Here is a 15,861-nt window from a genome sequence, read left to right on the forward strand (position 1 = left end):
AATTTTAATTGAAATATTTTTGAAAGAATTAATGAAATTGAACACAGTTTCACTGTCAACCAATTATTTCCAGATTACTTCTATGAACATAGTGCGTGCTACATGCTAGTTCAGAATTCAAGAAATTGGCCTAATCATCATCAGTTAAAGACTGATTAAGATGGCTTGCTTTTCTCCTCAAAGATCCTTTTTCTGCTTTCAGAATTCAGCAAACATCTTGGGGGGCTTGCTCTGCGGCAGAGCCTGAGCTGGGTGTTTTCAATACATGACCCTGTAGGGTAGGTATTCTTGTCAAGATTTTATAGATGAGGCATGCATACTCAGTGAGGATAAATAAAATGCTAACAAAATTTTTTCAGAACCAGTTCAATATAATTATAACAACATAGCGATCATTTAAAAACATATTTGAACTTAGCATGTAGTCTGGCATGAATATCTGCAATTAGGCTACAGCCCTATCTACCTTTTACTAACCTGTTTCTGTTGAAAAGGCAGTTTAAGCACTAAAATAAAGATTGAAATCTAGCTTTTAAATTTTAACAGCTTGATTGAGATATAATTCACATACCATAAAAGTATACAATTCAGTGTTTTTTTAGTATATTCATGGAGTTGTCTAACCATCATAGCATCTGATTTTGAACTTGCCTGTTGGTTATTGGTTTATTCCGTTATTAATGGCCATATGTTCAGATAAGAAAATAGAATTATATATCATAAAAGAATTTAGATTCAATCTCTGATTTTCTGATTCATCTTTGTCCATCCAAAGTCCAATAACTTCCCCCTTTCGGTTGTAGTACAAAAAACGTCCTCAGCGTCCATGAGAAATGTTTGCTTACAGGAATGTTAAGCTGGTTTTCATATGTGCCTTAGACAGAGAAGCCTTGGAATGTGAAATCCACTTGCTTGTAATTTAATTCTTTAAGTTCTTTGCAACAGACATACTATAAAGGAGAACCCAGAGTGTCTGCAACTAGTAGTTCCTAAATATGCCTTCCTCAGGTTAACAAAATAAATAAAAAGATACCCTGATAACCATTTATAGTCATTCTGAGTCCTGATTCACTAAAGATATAGGATTTGGAAAGCTAAATACTGATCTCCTCTCTCCTTGACTTTCACATTAGAAAGTCCCTTGAGGATCATACTGTACTTAATACACTATATTATATGGATATACATTTAATGTACTTTGTACACATACTCGTACACATTGTCTGAAAAGCAACTTTTATTTTCAATGTGCTACTGCGTCTGTAATTCAGCTGTTGGTTGAAATACTCCCAAGGGGGTAGGAAGTTTTTACTCAGTTTTTGATCGGTCAAATAGGATAACAGACACATAAATTGAAGTCCCATGTTTGAGATAAGAGCTTGTCAGTGGCTGACATTGCAGAAAAGGACTGGTTTCCTGCCTTAGGGCCCCAGCACCTCCTTAAGACTGCAGGTAAATTATCCATGCCTGGGTTCCCATCTCTTGGTGTGACCGTAAAATGGGATACCTGTACAAGGACATACTACACTAATATAGTGGGGTAACATTAGAATTATGCATAGTTTCTATATTACATAATTTCTTTCCTGACTCTATGCCTTGGCACTTGCCATTTTTCTGCCAAAGCTGTATTCCTTGCCTTCCCCATCGTCCCATGAAGGTCCCCTTCCTTCCCGTCTCTGCTTAAAAACCATCTCTCAGTGAAAGCCTCCCAGTGACCAAATGCAGACCTGAGTTTGCCCTGTCCTGTGCCTCTCTTGCACTTTGTATTGACCAGGTTAGAGCAACTTTCTTACTGGGTTGAAATAGCACACTTCTTGTCATCACCCAATAGACTGGGGGCTTCTTGAGGGAAGGACTAGGTTACATCATTTCTGTGTTTCCCACCATGGTTCATGGTTTTCTTGAATTCTGAGCAAATGTCCTGAAAGGTTGCCCTAGGGAAGGTGATGATTACATAACTTTTTTCCTTTGTGTCCTCAAAGCTCAGGACTACAGTGAGAAGGTCAGTCCTTCAACAGCCAGTCCTTAACCAACAGAACAGCCATTGGATGACTGTGTGATAAAGAGATTAGATGAAAGATTCCGTTAGCTCTCACTTAATTAGCTCAGGGAGGTCATTTAAGCTGTACCTCAGGTTTCCTCATACCGTTCAGCAGTAGCCGTGTGTAATTCATTCAGTTGTTGTGAGAATCAGTTGAGATGTTTTTATAGAAAAATAATTTGCAAACTTAAAGCACTGCCCACATGACAAGTAAAGAAGAGATGCAATGTAATCTGGTAGAAAGAACATGTTGTTTGGCCTTAGATGAGATTGTAAACCCAGACTCCACCACTAATTATTTGACTTCTACAACTTGACTCCTGCGAGCCTATTTCTTTATCTGTCAAGGGAAAATAATAATGCTTTGGCGTCTTCAAGTAATGTTGTGAAGGTCAGATGGAATTTGGGCAGTGTTTTCCACTTCTGCCTCCATCTGAATGTATTCAGCTGTTAGTGGCCAGAGCTTGTGTATGCTGTGTATGCATGCCTCTGCACCCTCTTTCTGTGACAGATTCAGTCCCTCAGACTCCAGGGAGAGCAGGCCTCTCCTCTTGGGCCCTGGAGATAGAAAGCAAGGTGAAGCCGCCAAAGGAAGGTCACAGGCTTCCCTGACCTGTGACCCCAGCCAGCCTGGCTGTGCCTGGGGATGGGGGTAAGGCAAAGCCTCAGTCTGATGTCACAGCACATTCCTAGTGTAGCTGTTTCTGCTGCTGCAGCTTCTTTTACTATTTCTTTTTGAAACTTTTTATTGGGTTTAAAGCATACATACCAAAAAGGCTCGTAGCCTTAGTGAACAGCTCACATTTTATAAACTGAACATACCATGTCCATGTCACCAGATCATTCATTCTTATTGCTGCCTGATATTCCATTTTGTGAATATTCCACATTTTTTAAAATTTTCCATTCTACTCTTGATGGGCATTTGGATGGCTTTCAGTTTAGGGCTGTGGCAAATGGTGCTGCTATGAATGTTCTTGTACATGTTTTTTGATTAATATATGGAACTGCTGGGCCATAGATTATGTATATGTACAGTTTTAGTAGATATTAACCCAAAAGTTTCCCAATACGGTTGCACCAGTTCACACTCCTACCTCTCAGAGTGGCTGCCAATCAACAAATCAACAAATGACATGTGCTGGTGAGAGTGTGGAGAAAGGGGAACCCTAGTGCACTGCTGGTGGGGATGCAGACTGGGGCAGCCACTATGGGAAACAGTATGGAGGGTCCTCAAAAAATTAAATATGAAACTGCCATTTGACCCAGTGATCCCATTTCTAGGAATATATCCTAAGGAATCTGGAACACCAATCAGAAAGAACTTATGCACCCCTATGTTCATAGCAGCACAGTTTACAATAGCTAAGATCTGGAAACAGCCCAAGTGCCCATCAGTAGATGAGTGGATAAAAAAACTGTGGGACATTTACCCCATGGAATACTGTGCAGCTGTAAAAAAGAAGGATCTCTTACCCTTTGGGACAGCATGGAGGGACCTGGAGAGTATTATGCTAAGTGAAATAAGCCAGGCAGAGAAAGATAAACATCACATGATTTCAATCATCTGGAATCTAATGAACAAAATAAACTGATTAACAAAATAGACCCAGAGACATAGCAGCATGGAACAGACTTGAGGGATCTCAGAGGGAAAGCAGGGGTGGCTGGGTGGGTGGGGAGAGATTAATCAAAGAATTTATATGCTTATATGCATAACCCATGGACACAGACAGTAGTGTGGGGAAGGCCTGGGGGTGGGGCAGATGTGGGTGGAGGGGAAAAAGGGGACATCTGTAATACTTTCAACAATAAAGATAAATTAAAAAAAATAAAAAGACAAGTAACCAACATCCTCAGTACAGTGACTTTTAAAATTCCCTGTTCCCTCAATCCTCCAACCCAAACATATCCTGGCTTCTCTGCAGCCTAATGCAGCTATTTGAAGAGTAAAGAAAAATCCTGTTAGAAAGAAGTATTATGTACCAAAAGAAATCTGTTTTTTTCTATCATCCACACTGATGGACCTTTAAGATCATGGTCCCTGATGTGACCGTAGGAAGTTTTTAGCCAGGAATAAACCTGTTTGAGGTGTGTTCTGCATTTTCTGTACCTGAAACAAGAGTCACTCTGTAACCTCTGGCTGGGTGCTGTGTTTTGTGCTTCTAGACAGGAACTTAAAGAGCTCACATGGCACGTGGTTGAACTGTTTCTCATTTATTTGGCCCACCGTGCATTCCAGTAGCCTTCCTTCCTGCTTAAATTCCCAAGCCACTCATAAACAAGATTCCTGTGTGGATGTTATCTGCCACTTACCCTACTGAGGTACAAGAATTTCTTTTTCCTACTCCCTTGGTAATTTTTTACAAAGACTAGGTCCCAGGCATTTCATATGTATGTCCTAAACTCTGGAAATGCAATTTCTAGTAATTTTCAGAAAATATAAATACCATTCAGTAGTTTAGATATGTTTGGAGCTCTTGGGCTTGTGTTTACCTGATTACATAAAAGGTATTTCACTAACAAAAAACCCCCACAAAAACCTATCATATGAGAATTGCTATTATAATGAAATAGATATTTATTGTCCTTTACTAAATACTGTGCACCTGCTCTGTACAGTACTAGTTGTGTGGGAAAGTTTCAGAAAAAATAAGATACAGTCTGTGCTTTTGGAGACTTAATCTAAGAGAGAACATGCAGAATAAAAGTGCTAATCACACCACCCTCCACTTCGTCATTCCAAGGATAGACACTAGTAATCAATCATAATACTGTTTCCCACTGAAGCCAGAGTGAGCCTCAGAATCCTTCTCAACACAGCACTCAGGACAAGTTTTGCATACATAGAAAAAAAATCTATTTAAGAAATAAATGCATTCCCCGAACCTTGGGTATTCTCCTTGTTTTTTATCTGTTTATTTTTTACTAGTTTTATAAATCATTTTATATATGACTGTTGGAACCTGAGAACTTCCTGAGAGAGCAGAATGGGGTAATGTTGATTTTCAAGAAGTTGAAATTTCCAGATTCAGGAATATACAATTTGTTTCCCATCCATGATTACAGCAGCCCATTCCCATTACTTGCCACTGTTAGCATTGTGTTTCTCTTGGTTACTTCCAGAATGATTGTTCTTGTACTGCATTATTTGTATAACTAATTTCAGGACTGTAATGCTGCCAGCTGTCAGTGAATGGTACCCACATTTTTGAGTGTCCCAGCACCAGGATTCTCTTCATCACTGCTGGAGTCACCAGCTTTGGCAGAGATCAGAGGTCTCATTAGTCCTGACTTAGAGCCATCACTGATCATTCCACACCCACCTGTGTCTTTGGCCCTCCTCTCATTCCACATGTTTTCTATCAGTGCTACAATAAGAGCCAGAGTTTCAGCCACATATATTGATAAATCCCAAGTACCTAGACTAAGACTCCTCTTACACTCTAAACCCTTAATTTCAACCATCCGTGGGACATTTCCACCAGGGTGGTAAGAGCTAACATAAAGAGCTAACAAATACTTGTGGCCAGAGGTCCTGCTAAGAGCTTTACAATCATGTCTTAATTTAAGCTTTCCAGCAACCCTTAGAAGTTACCATCTTCTTGCTACCAATGAAAAATATAAGGCTTGGAGAATCACACCATTTGTAAGTGGTAGGTCTGGGCCTGGTACATAGGCTATCCAGAGTTAATGGTATACACAGACTCTTCAATTTTGGCTTGTACAAGATAGAAATCATCCCACCCCTCTACCTCAAAACTTCAGTCTCAACCTTAAATCAGTCCAGTCCACAGCAGATGCCATCCTCTTCTCATATCCTTCAGGGTCCAGTAAGTTATAGGCCTTCCAGTTCCGTCTCCTAAAAAAATTGCTCTCAAATTTCTACTCCCCGCTTTCTACTCTAACCACCATAGACCTGTGCAAACTGTCATCATTTCTTACCTAGAAGGCAATCTATTCCCCACCTTTTTTTTTCCCCCCCTCCTCTTGGGCTAGGAGAAAAGAGCTACTACAGAAAACCCCCATTTTTCTCAATGATGTTCCTTTTAGTTTATTTTCAACCATACCTATCTTGACTAAAAGGATGAGAACACTTAGTTTGGAGCAAGTAAAGGTTTTTCTTCTCGTTTAATGCTTTCACTTGCATCTCTGTAATCATGTCTTTTGTTTGCTTCTTTCTAGGAATGTTTACCCTTGCGGAAGTTGCTTCACTTAATGACATTCAGCCAACTTACCGAATCCTGAAACCATGGTGGGACGTGTTCATGGATTACCTGGCTGTCGTTATGTTGATGGTGGCCATCTTTGCAGGAACCATGCAACTTACCAAAGATCAGGTGGTCTGCTTGCCAGTATTGCCATCTCCTGTAAATTCAAAGGCACAGACACCACCAGGAAATGTCGACGTCACCACCAGCATCCCGAAGATGGAAGCAGCCACTGACCAAGACCAATACGGGCGGGTGACAAGTGACATTTCCTTTGACACATCTGCTGTGACACCTGACATACCTCTCAGAGCCAGATATCCTCACCCAGATTCCACAGTTCCAAATCAGGAGGCAAAGAAAGAGAAGAGAGATCCAACAGGCCGAAAAACAAACTTGGATTTTCAGCAATATGTATTTATTAATCAGATGTGTTACCATCTGGCCCTTCCGTGGTATTCCAAGTACTTTCCGTACCTTGCTCTTATACATACTATTATCCTCATGGTCAGTAGCAACTTTTGGTTCAAATATCCCAAAACGTGCTCGAAAGTAGAACACTTCGTTTCAATATTAGGAAAGTGCTTTGAATCTCCTTGGACTACGAAAGCATTGTCTGAGACGGCGTGCGAGGACTCGGAGGAAAACAAGCAGAGGATAACAGGTGCCCAGACTCTACCAAAGCACGTGTCCACCAGCAGTGACGAAGGCAGCCCCAGCGCCAGCACCCCGATGATCAACAAAACCGGCTTCAAGTTTTCCGCCGAGAAGCCCGTCATCGAAGTCCCCAGCATGACCATCCTGGATAAAAAAGACGGCGAACAGGCCAAAGCCCTGTTTGAGAAAGTGAGGAAGTTCCGCGCCCACGTGGAAGACAGTGACTTGATCTATAAACTCTACGTGGTCCAAACAGTTATCAAAACTGCCAAGTTCATTTTTATTCTCTGCTACACCGCGAACTTTGTCAACGCCATCAGCTTCGAGCACGTCTGCAAGCCCAAAGTCGAGCACCTGACCGGCTATGAGGTATTCGAGTGCACCCACAACATGGCTTATATGCTGAAAAAGCTGCTCATCAGCTACATATCCATCATCTGCGTGTATGGTTTCATCTGCCTCTACACTCTCTTCTGGTTATTCAGGATACCTCTGAAGGAATACTCGTTCGAAAAAGTCCGAGAAGAGAGCAGTTTCAGCGACATTCCCGATGTCAAAAACGATTTTGCGTTTCTTCTGCACATGGTAGACCAGTACGACCAGCTGTATTCCAAGCGCTTCGGTGTGTTCTTGTCGGAAGTCAGTGAAAACAAACTTAGGGAAATTAGTTTGAACCACGAGTGGACATTTGAAAAACTGAGGCAGCATGTGTCACGCAACGCCCAGGACAAGCAGGAGCTGCACCTGTTCATGCTGTCAGGGGTGCCTGACGCTGTCTTTGACCTCACGGACCTGGACGTGCTCAAACTGGAACTGATTCCAGAAGCTAAAATTCCTGCGAAGATTTCTCAAATGACTAATCTCCAAGAACTTCACCTCTGCCACTGCCCTGCAAAAGTAGAACAGACTGCTTTTAGCTTCCTCCGCGATCACTTGAGATGCCTTCACGTGAAGTTCACCGACGTGGCTGAAATTCCTGCCTGGGTCTACTTGCTCAAAAACCTGCGAGAGCTGTACTTGATAGGCAATTTGAACTCTGAAAACAATAAGATGATAGGACTTGAATCTCTCCGAGAGTTGCGGCACCTTAAGATTCTCAACGTGAAGAGCAATTTGACCAAAGTTCCCTCCAACATTACAGATGTGGCTCCACATCTGACCAAGTTAGTCATTCATAATGACGGCACTAAACTCTTGGTACTGAACAGCCTTAAGAAGATGATGAATGTCGCTGAGCTCGAGCTCCAGAACTGTGAGCTAGAGAGAATTCCACATGCCATTTTCAGCCTCTCTAATTTACAGGAACTGGATTTAAAATCAAACAACATACGCACAATTGAAGAGATCATCAGTTTCCAGCACCTAAAACGACTGACTTGTTTAAAATTATGGCATAATAAAATTGTTACCATTCCTCCCTCCATTACTCACGTCAAGAACTTGGAGTCGCTTTATTTCTCCAACAACAAGCTCGAGTCCTTACCAGTGGCAGTGTTTAGTTTACAGAAACTCCGATGCTTAGATGTCAGCTACAACAACATTTCAATGATTCCAATAGAAATAGGATTGCTTCAGAACCTGCAGCATTTGCATATCACTGGGAACAAAGTGGACTTTCTGCCAAAACAATTGTTTAAATGTGTTAAGTTGAGGACTTTGAATCTGGGGCAAAACTGCATCTCCTCCCTCCCGGACAAAATTGGTCAGCTCTCCCAGCTCACCCAGCTGGAGCTGAAGGGCAACTGCTTGGACCGCCTGCCAGCCCAGCTGGGCCAGTGTCGCCTGCTCAAGAAAAGCGGGCTTGTTGTGGAAGATCACCTTTTTGACACCCTGCCACTAGAAGTCAAAGAAGCATTGAATCAAGACACAAATGTTCCCTTTGCAAATGGGATTTAAACTGGGATAATACGTGCACTTCCATGTGCAGGGGACAACTCCCTAGATTGCAAATGCTCACGTACAAGTTATTGCAAAATAATGCGTTTTAGGAGTAGACACATCTTTAAAACACAGAGAGGATGCATAGAAGGCTGATAGAAGACATAACTGAATGTTCCATGTTTGTAGTGTTTTAAGTCATTCATTTCCAAATCGTTTCTTTGTTTTCTTTTGGGGAAAGGGAAGCAAAAATTATAATCACTAATCTTGGTTTCTTTTTAAATTGTTTGTAACTTGGATGCTGCCGCTACTGAATGTTTACAAATTGCTTGCCTGCTAAAGTAAATGATTAAATTGACATTTTCTTACTGTATCACCTTTATTGAGGTGTCTTGATTTACTTTGCTTAATTGGTGCAATATTGCTTTAACTCAGACCACTGAAGACATATCAGGTCCAAACTTTTAAATATAGATTGGCTAAAATATTGATTTCTTTCCTGTTTTAATTTAAAGCACCTCAAATAAGCACTTATAATATTTGACTGGTACTACTGCTTCTGAGAATCCCATTTTATAGATTTTACACTCTTAAAAGTCTAGAATGCAGTAAAGGTGTGTAGCTCGTTGGGGTTTTTGTTTGTTTTTAAAGAATAAATAATGACAAAAAAGTAATAGAAAGTAGCATTCCCCTTAGTAATAGCTGTTTTTCCATAGTCTGGAGTTATGATTACATGGTGCATTTTTCTACCCATAATATAAGGTTACCAATAAATAGAAAATGTTTTTTGAAAATAAATTTATCTGATTACAACCAACATAAAATTTTTAATGGCTTAATGATTAACAACCTTCCACTATCACTCTTTGGAAGATAACACAAAATCACAGCAAGTATTATTTAATTTCTTGCCCTGTTTTCACTGGTGGGGAGGGGGCGGGAAGGACTCGTAGTTCACTGGGTTGGAAAACTCCTAACTTTCCCTATTCATTTCGGTGACAGGCTGTATTTCCTGTGTTTGTCTGCGACTAGGAGGGGTCATGCCCAGGGAAATGCTGGCAGAATGTCCATTTTAGTTGATAGCTTTCCTTCTTTATCTAACTTACAAAGTGTCTAAACCCATCTCAGAAAAATCAGAAAATTCCCTGCCACCTGTTTAGGTATTGGTTGGCAAGCATTTCATAGGCCTTTCTATGGGAATGTTGTTTCAAGAGAAAAGAAATGTTTGGCACTCTGAAGGACAAAGTAGTATTCTCTCAATATAATACTCTATTCACTCAATGAAACACTGGGACAATTCTCTCGTCACACTTTATGATGGCTTGAAGGGTTTTTGTAGAGAATATGGAAAGATGGACTCACATCCTTGCTTTTTCCCCCAAGAACTGAACTCTGGGGATACTGGCCTGTTGCAAGTGGCGATAACTGAACTCTGGGGGTACTGGCCTGTTGTAAGTGGTGATGAGCCTTTGCCTGCTGTACAGCTTGTAAGTACTCAGAGGCGTATCATCTCCAATCGAAAAGCCTTCGGCCACAGTCGCTCCATTAGGAACTGACCCCAGCTCCAGCATCCTGGCCACTCCCTCTCCTAAAAGACTGGATGTAGAGGAACAGATTCTTATTAGAAAGCCCAAGTTTAGAAAATGAGACGGAAGACAGTGGTAAATTGGGGGGATAAGCAAATTCTCTGTCGTGTGTGTATCTTCCATTTCTATCAGCATTCATTAATATAATTCCTAGTATTGATTATGCACCTACTCTGTGCCTAGCCAGTTCAAGGAATGGGGGATTCAGTGCAGTTAATACAAATGATTGATTACAATTGTAACACAGAAGTACAGGATCGACGTGAATGAGTAATGGCTGGGATGGGGCAGACTTAGTTAAAGAGGAGTTTTGCACCTATAAGCTCTGCCGTAAACACGCCTGGACATTGCCCTCCCACTAGCTGTTCCAGGCACTGTTCACCCTGCTCAGTAATGCCACCACCAGAAATTGGTACAGCATTTTTAGAAGGGTGTCCTACCATCTTGCTTATGAGGTGAAGAGGCCAAATCTTATGATCCTTGCTTTATAGAGTAGGAGGCTTGTTTTCCTTTCTTAAAACAAGAGCATGTTGCTTTTGAAGGGTACAAGTGGCAGGCCACCCACAGCTTGCTTACCATGCTCCTCCGAGGGGAGGCGAGAACTATAGGAGCTGGAGTCTGTACCTCCCAAAGCTTGACCACTGCCAGCTGCCTGTGGGCACCTGTCTTTTAATCAATACTTGGGGCTCGGTCACTTAGAACTGATTGGTGTTACATGCCTTCAAACAATATCAAGGGGTACCTTTCCTCCTGCCCAGACTTCTATGGACCTTATCAGCCCCTAATGATTTCCTTGAACTCTGAAGAGTTCACGGTCAATTGATTTAAATGCTGCATTCCTTGCCACTGTTTGCAAGTAGCAATATTTTGAAAACGGTTTCCTAAGAAATGCTGATTCATCTAACAGACTTTAAATGTGTTGCATCTTGGAGTCTCAACAGAACAGCAGATTAGATTATGGGCCTAAATATACTCTCAACTCATGTGTCTTCACAAATTTATGTCGGCCCTGCACGCACCAGACATGGGGGAACACAAGTTAGAATGTACAAGTTTTGGCTTACTGGTATTTCTTATCTTTTTTCAAAGTCCCTTGAGCACCATCTGAAGAAAATTATTTTAAAGTATATTTCAATGTGCGTGCCCCACAAAGCCTGAGAAAATCTGGTTTACTTTTCCTGTTTGACCTTTTTTTTTAACCAGCATTCAGTTGGCTCAGCAGAGAGTATTTTCCAGGGGTTCAGAAAACTGAGCTGAAATTATTACAGGGACCCCATTCTCAGTAGTGGCAGTTTAATAATAGGTAGAAAGATTTCATTCTATATAAGTCCTGGCCTGCAAGTCTTGACCATTTGACATTTTTCATATATATAAAGGAAAAAAGGTGCCTTATGTTTTATTAATATGATTGCTAGCACTTTGTCTGACCGCCTCCCCTGGACTCTATTTTAACCAGCAGCTAAAGTACAAGTTGCTGATGGCAGCAAACTCCAAAGTGCCCTTGAGACCTACGCCCGATGGTTGTTTCCATTCACCTTGCTGAATAAAAGCCAGAGTGCTGTCCTCTCCCTAAGATTTCTGGCAGCACTTGCGTCAGTAATTCATTCCAATAAAATGGTCCCTTTATCAACTGAATCCCCAAACAAAGGCTGTACTAACAAAAAGCCCTTTTCATGAAAAGGAGAAGAAGGGGGGTAAAAAAAGAAACCCTGGAAAACAGTTTTCAAATGTCCTCTAACTTGTGACTGCCACACAAAGAAGTGGCCCCGTCTAGTCCTGACCAGCTGTGGCTCTCCTAGGATGAGGGCACCAGGTGTTCAGAGGGGGCCTGTTGCCGGGGAGGGGTCAGAAGAACCGCAGGCCACAAACCCTGGTCTCCAAGCTGGCCTAGCCTGGTGACAGTCACATGCTGCCAGCATGGGGAGTAAGCCCCTTAGCTCAAATCTTAAAGCTCTGAAGGGTAGCTTTCCTGTCTTCATCCTTCTGCCCCTGAAAATACAGTATATAAATTGTCCCAGGTAAGCATCATCTTGTGGAAATGCACACAATTTTTTGCTTAGTCAATCCTGCGGGGTTTCTGTTGTTTTTTGTTTGTTTGTTAACATATCTTTATTGATTTCAGAGAGAGGAAAGGAGGGGGAGAGAGAGTGATAGAAACATCAATGATGAGAGAGTCACTGATCGGCTGCCTAGCCCACAACCCGGGCATGTGCCCTGACCGGGAATCGAACCCCGATCGCCTGGATCCTAGGTTGATGCTCAACCGCTGAGCCACGCCCGGCTGGGCTCTGTTGTTTTTGTTGTATTGATTTTTAGAGAGGAGAAGGGAGAGAGAGAAACATGGATTAGTTGCCTCCCATATGTGCCCCGACCAGGGATTGAACCCGAAACCTTTTGGTTGTGCAGGACTACACTCCAACCAGCTGAGCCAGGGCAGTCCTGCAGGTTTTGTCTCAGACTCAAGATCTGCTGCCCTCCCTCCTGCTGTGAGACCCCTGATGGTACAAACTGCCTGCTGTCCCTGTCTCTGTCCTTTACTCCTAAGATTCCAGGCTTTGGAGCAAGAGTGTCTGGATTTGAATCCTGCCTCTGCCTAAGCTGTATGACCAAAGCAAGCTACTTCTCTAAGCCTCGGTTTCATCCCTAAATGGGACTGATTATAGTGTCTACCAATGGTGTGTTTTGTGAAGATTGAATGAGGTGATTTATTTAAGGTACTGTGCCTTGCAGATAGTAATACACAACATTCTGCTGCTATTTTTTTTTTTTTTTTTTACTCTCAACTGTGACAGAGTGTTAGCCTTGCCTAATGTGCACTCTCTCCTTCCTTGGTCATGGAATTTTCAGTGGACACTTGGGAACACAGAATAAAATGTGTCTAAAACATTACTCGAGGCTAGATGTGGCCATGTGACTAAATTCTAGCCAAAAGAGTGGGAACAGAAGTGGAATGTGCAATTTCTGGATTGGGGCCTTAAAGGTAAGGGCATGCCGTCCCCTGCCCTGCTCCTGCTGGTTAAACTGCAGAGAAAGAAATGAATCCAGTGTAGACCGTGCAGGCCAGGCATGGCCCAGCAGCAGCACAGACGCAGCCTGGGCTCCTGACTTCCAGGAGCAAGGTTACAGAAGAGGGAATAAGCTGGCTTGTTTAAGCCTCTGTTGATGGGGCTCTGATCCATGCAGCAAGTCCTGCAGGCCTTGCTACTCAAGCTGTCCTGCAGGGACAGCCCCTGGGAGCTTCTCAGAAATGCAGTCTCAGATTCCTCCCCAGACCTGTTGAATCAAAATCTGTATTTTAACAAGATGATAACCAGGTAATTTACAGGCAAGTTAAAATTGGAGCAGCACTGTCCTAAACAACACACTTATCAACAAGCCAGCTGGTCGTCATCAGGAGCTGGGACTTGGAAGAAGATGTGCTGGTGACCAGTTATCACCACCATTGGGTTCTGTCTCTCCCCATCAGCCTTTTGCAGAGCTCTAGTTGGGGAGGAATTGGGGTTTTGCTGGTGCTTGTGGCTTATACCAACTTCCATGTCCCTCTGTCCCTGTTTGTTCCTGCTGGCAACCATAGCAGCCGCAGGAAGGGTGATAGTCAAACTGCCATTGTCCACTGCTCTGCGAGGTGGCGGTGATACGTATCCTCCCAGGAGCCTGAGTTTTGGAGGTCTTATAACTTCCCTTCACAGGCCTGGGTAGCTAAACAACCCTATTTCATTGTTTAACCTTCAAGTTGGGTCTGGGTTAGCTGCTTAAAGTTCACTCAACCATGGGATAACCTGCTCATTTCTAGCCTTTTCACAATGTTCCTGGGAAATTGCCAAATAGCCTGGCATGAAGTAGTTGCCTGGAGTAGTTTCTGGAGAAGATTCGCCCCAAGGAGCTACCCAGGTATTAAGCCAAAGTGTGTAGATACTGTAAAGAAATATATTTCTTTCAATCTGCCTCTGGAAAACTATAAATAGTAGCTACATAATTCAGGACTTTAACATGAAGTACTGCCTGGATGGAAACCTCTTCAAATGTATCTCCATGGCTTCACCCAAATGTTGCCTGCAACTTAGGCCTGCTGGCTCTTTATCTGGCTGTGGTTGTGGTGGAAACAGCTGGCCACCATCCAGATGATAACCCTTCATGTTTTTGAAGGTGGTGATTAAGTCACTCATCCTCTCCTGTTCTCCAGGATCTTGTGAGACTGTCAGCGCAGTGCCTAGAGTGCCCTGGAGATGAACAGTGCATAAGTACATTTATTAACTTATCACGGTAGGCAGGAAATTCAGTTGAAGACAGTGTTTTCATTTCTCCCTGAGAAGTAGCTAGTGCATATTCAAGACCACACCTTCCACTTACCAATTCTAAGTAACTGCTATATTTTAGGGGATTCTGCTTCAGGTTTCCATTTCTGAAGGTGGAAGAAGACATTGGGCAGTTGGACAGTAGAATAGCTCAGACTGCTAGATGTGCACTTGTCTTACTCTGACTTGTCACAGCAGCCCTGGGAGGTGTGAATTATCCCCATATTACAGATGAAGAAACTGAGGTTAAGCAATCTGCCAAGGTCACCTAGGCAGCAGGAAATAGGAACACTGTTGAATCAGTCAATGTGTGTATTTAACGTTATCCTCACAAGACCACTAAGAGAAAGGCATTAGCCCCATTTAGGTGACGAACAAACTGACTCAGAGAGGACACCTTGTCTTTGGTTCCACATTGTAGCCAGCAGATACAGTCTCAAACTTAGCCAGGCCCACAACCAGACCTGTGCTCTTCCACCAACTACAGGACAGATGCTAGTGCTCTGTCAGCAATTCAGAAGGAGGTTTTGAAACCTGTGTTGACATCCAGTTACTTAAATCTGCCCCAAGCTAAGATTTCCCTTCATTCGTTAGTATTTAGAAGTGTTTGATGTGTCTCAGCATCTATACTTAGCGTTACAACTTGTTTCCTCTGGTAGGCTGTCTAGCAGTCATGAAAGGGCACTACACCCAAGGTAATGTAATTATGTTCCTTCACTAAATGTTCAAGGCAGGGCCGCCTTTACTCATGGTCATTTACTCAGAAATGAGAAAGCTCTGTCTCAGCTATTTGACGCAGAGTAAATGTGGTGGAGAGTGACATTCAACAGGTCCAGAAAGGTGGGTGCAGGAAAACACTAACATTTGCTGGGCCCTGCAGGCAGCTGTGACTTTTCCTGCCAGCATGGCATTTCAGACAGATGCTCAAGCTGTTACCAACCCAGGCGGCACTGGCGCCTGCATCATCCTGACCTTTATTTTTACTGGATCTCTTTCTTCTGTTGACGGTCAGGACTCCACCATCTGAACTAGGGCAGGAGTCAGATAATCTGCGGGCCGTGGGTAGAAAGAATCCACTTTTGCATGGAAGAAACTGATTAGAAGAAAGAATGAAGAAAGTTTCGGAAGCTAACATTCCCACCCCTGCTGGTACCTTCGTACTCCCCTCACCTCCAGATTTGCATTTGAAA

At 42.6% G+C, this 15,861-nt stretch overlaps 1 protein-coding gene across 6 annotated transcripts in view; it reads left to right on the forward strand.

Moving 5' to 3' along the window:
- The window catches only part of LRRC8D (leucine rich repeat containing 8 VRAC subunit D), a 108,359-nt gene extending 99,196 nt beyond the window's left edge, over nt 1–9,163 (forward strand). For all 6 annotated transcript variants that reach the window (XM_081145555.1, XM_081145553.1, XM_081145557.1 and 3 more), the window contains one exon: nt 6,230–9,163. In XM_081145555.1, the coding sequence (XP_081001681.1) occupies nt 6,232–8,808 (2,577 nt within the window). In that variant the 5' untranslated portion in view covers nt 6,230–6,231 and the 3' untranslated portion in view covers nt 8,809–9,163. The remainder of the gene's footprint in view (nt 1–6,229) is intronic.
- Nucleotides 9,164–15,861: the final 6,698 nt, after the last annotated feature.

Source organism: Miniopterus schreibersii (genome assembly GCF_964146895.1).
Source record: "Miniopterus schreibersii genome assembly, chromosome: 8".
NCBI lineage: Eukaryota > Metazoa > Chordata > Mammalia > Chiroptera > Miniopteridae > Miniopterus > Miniopterus schreibersii.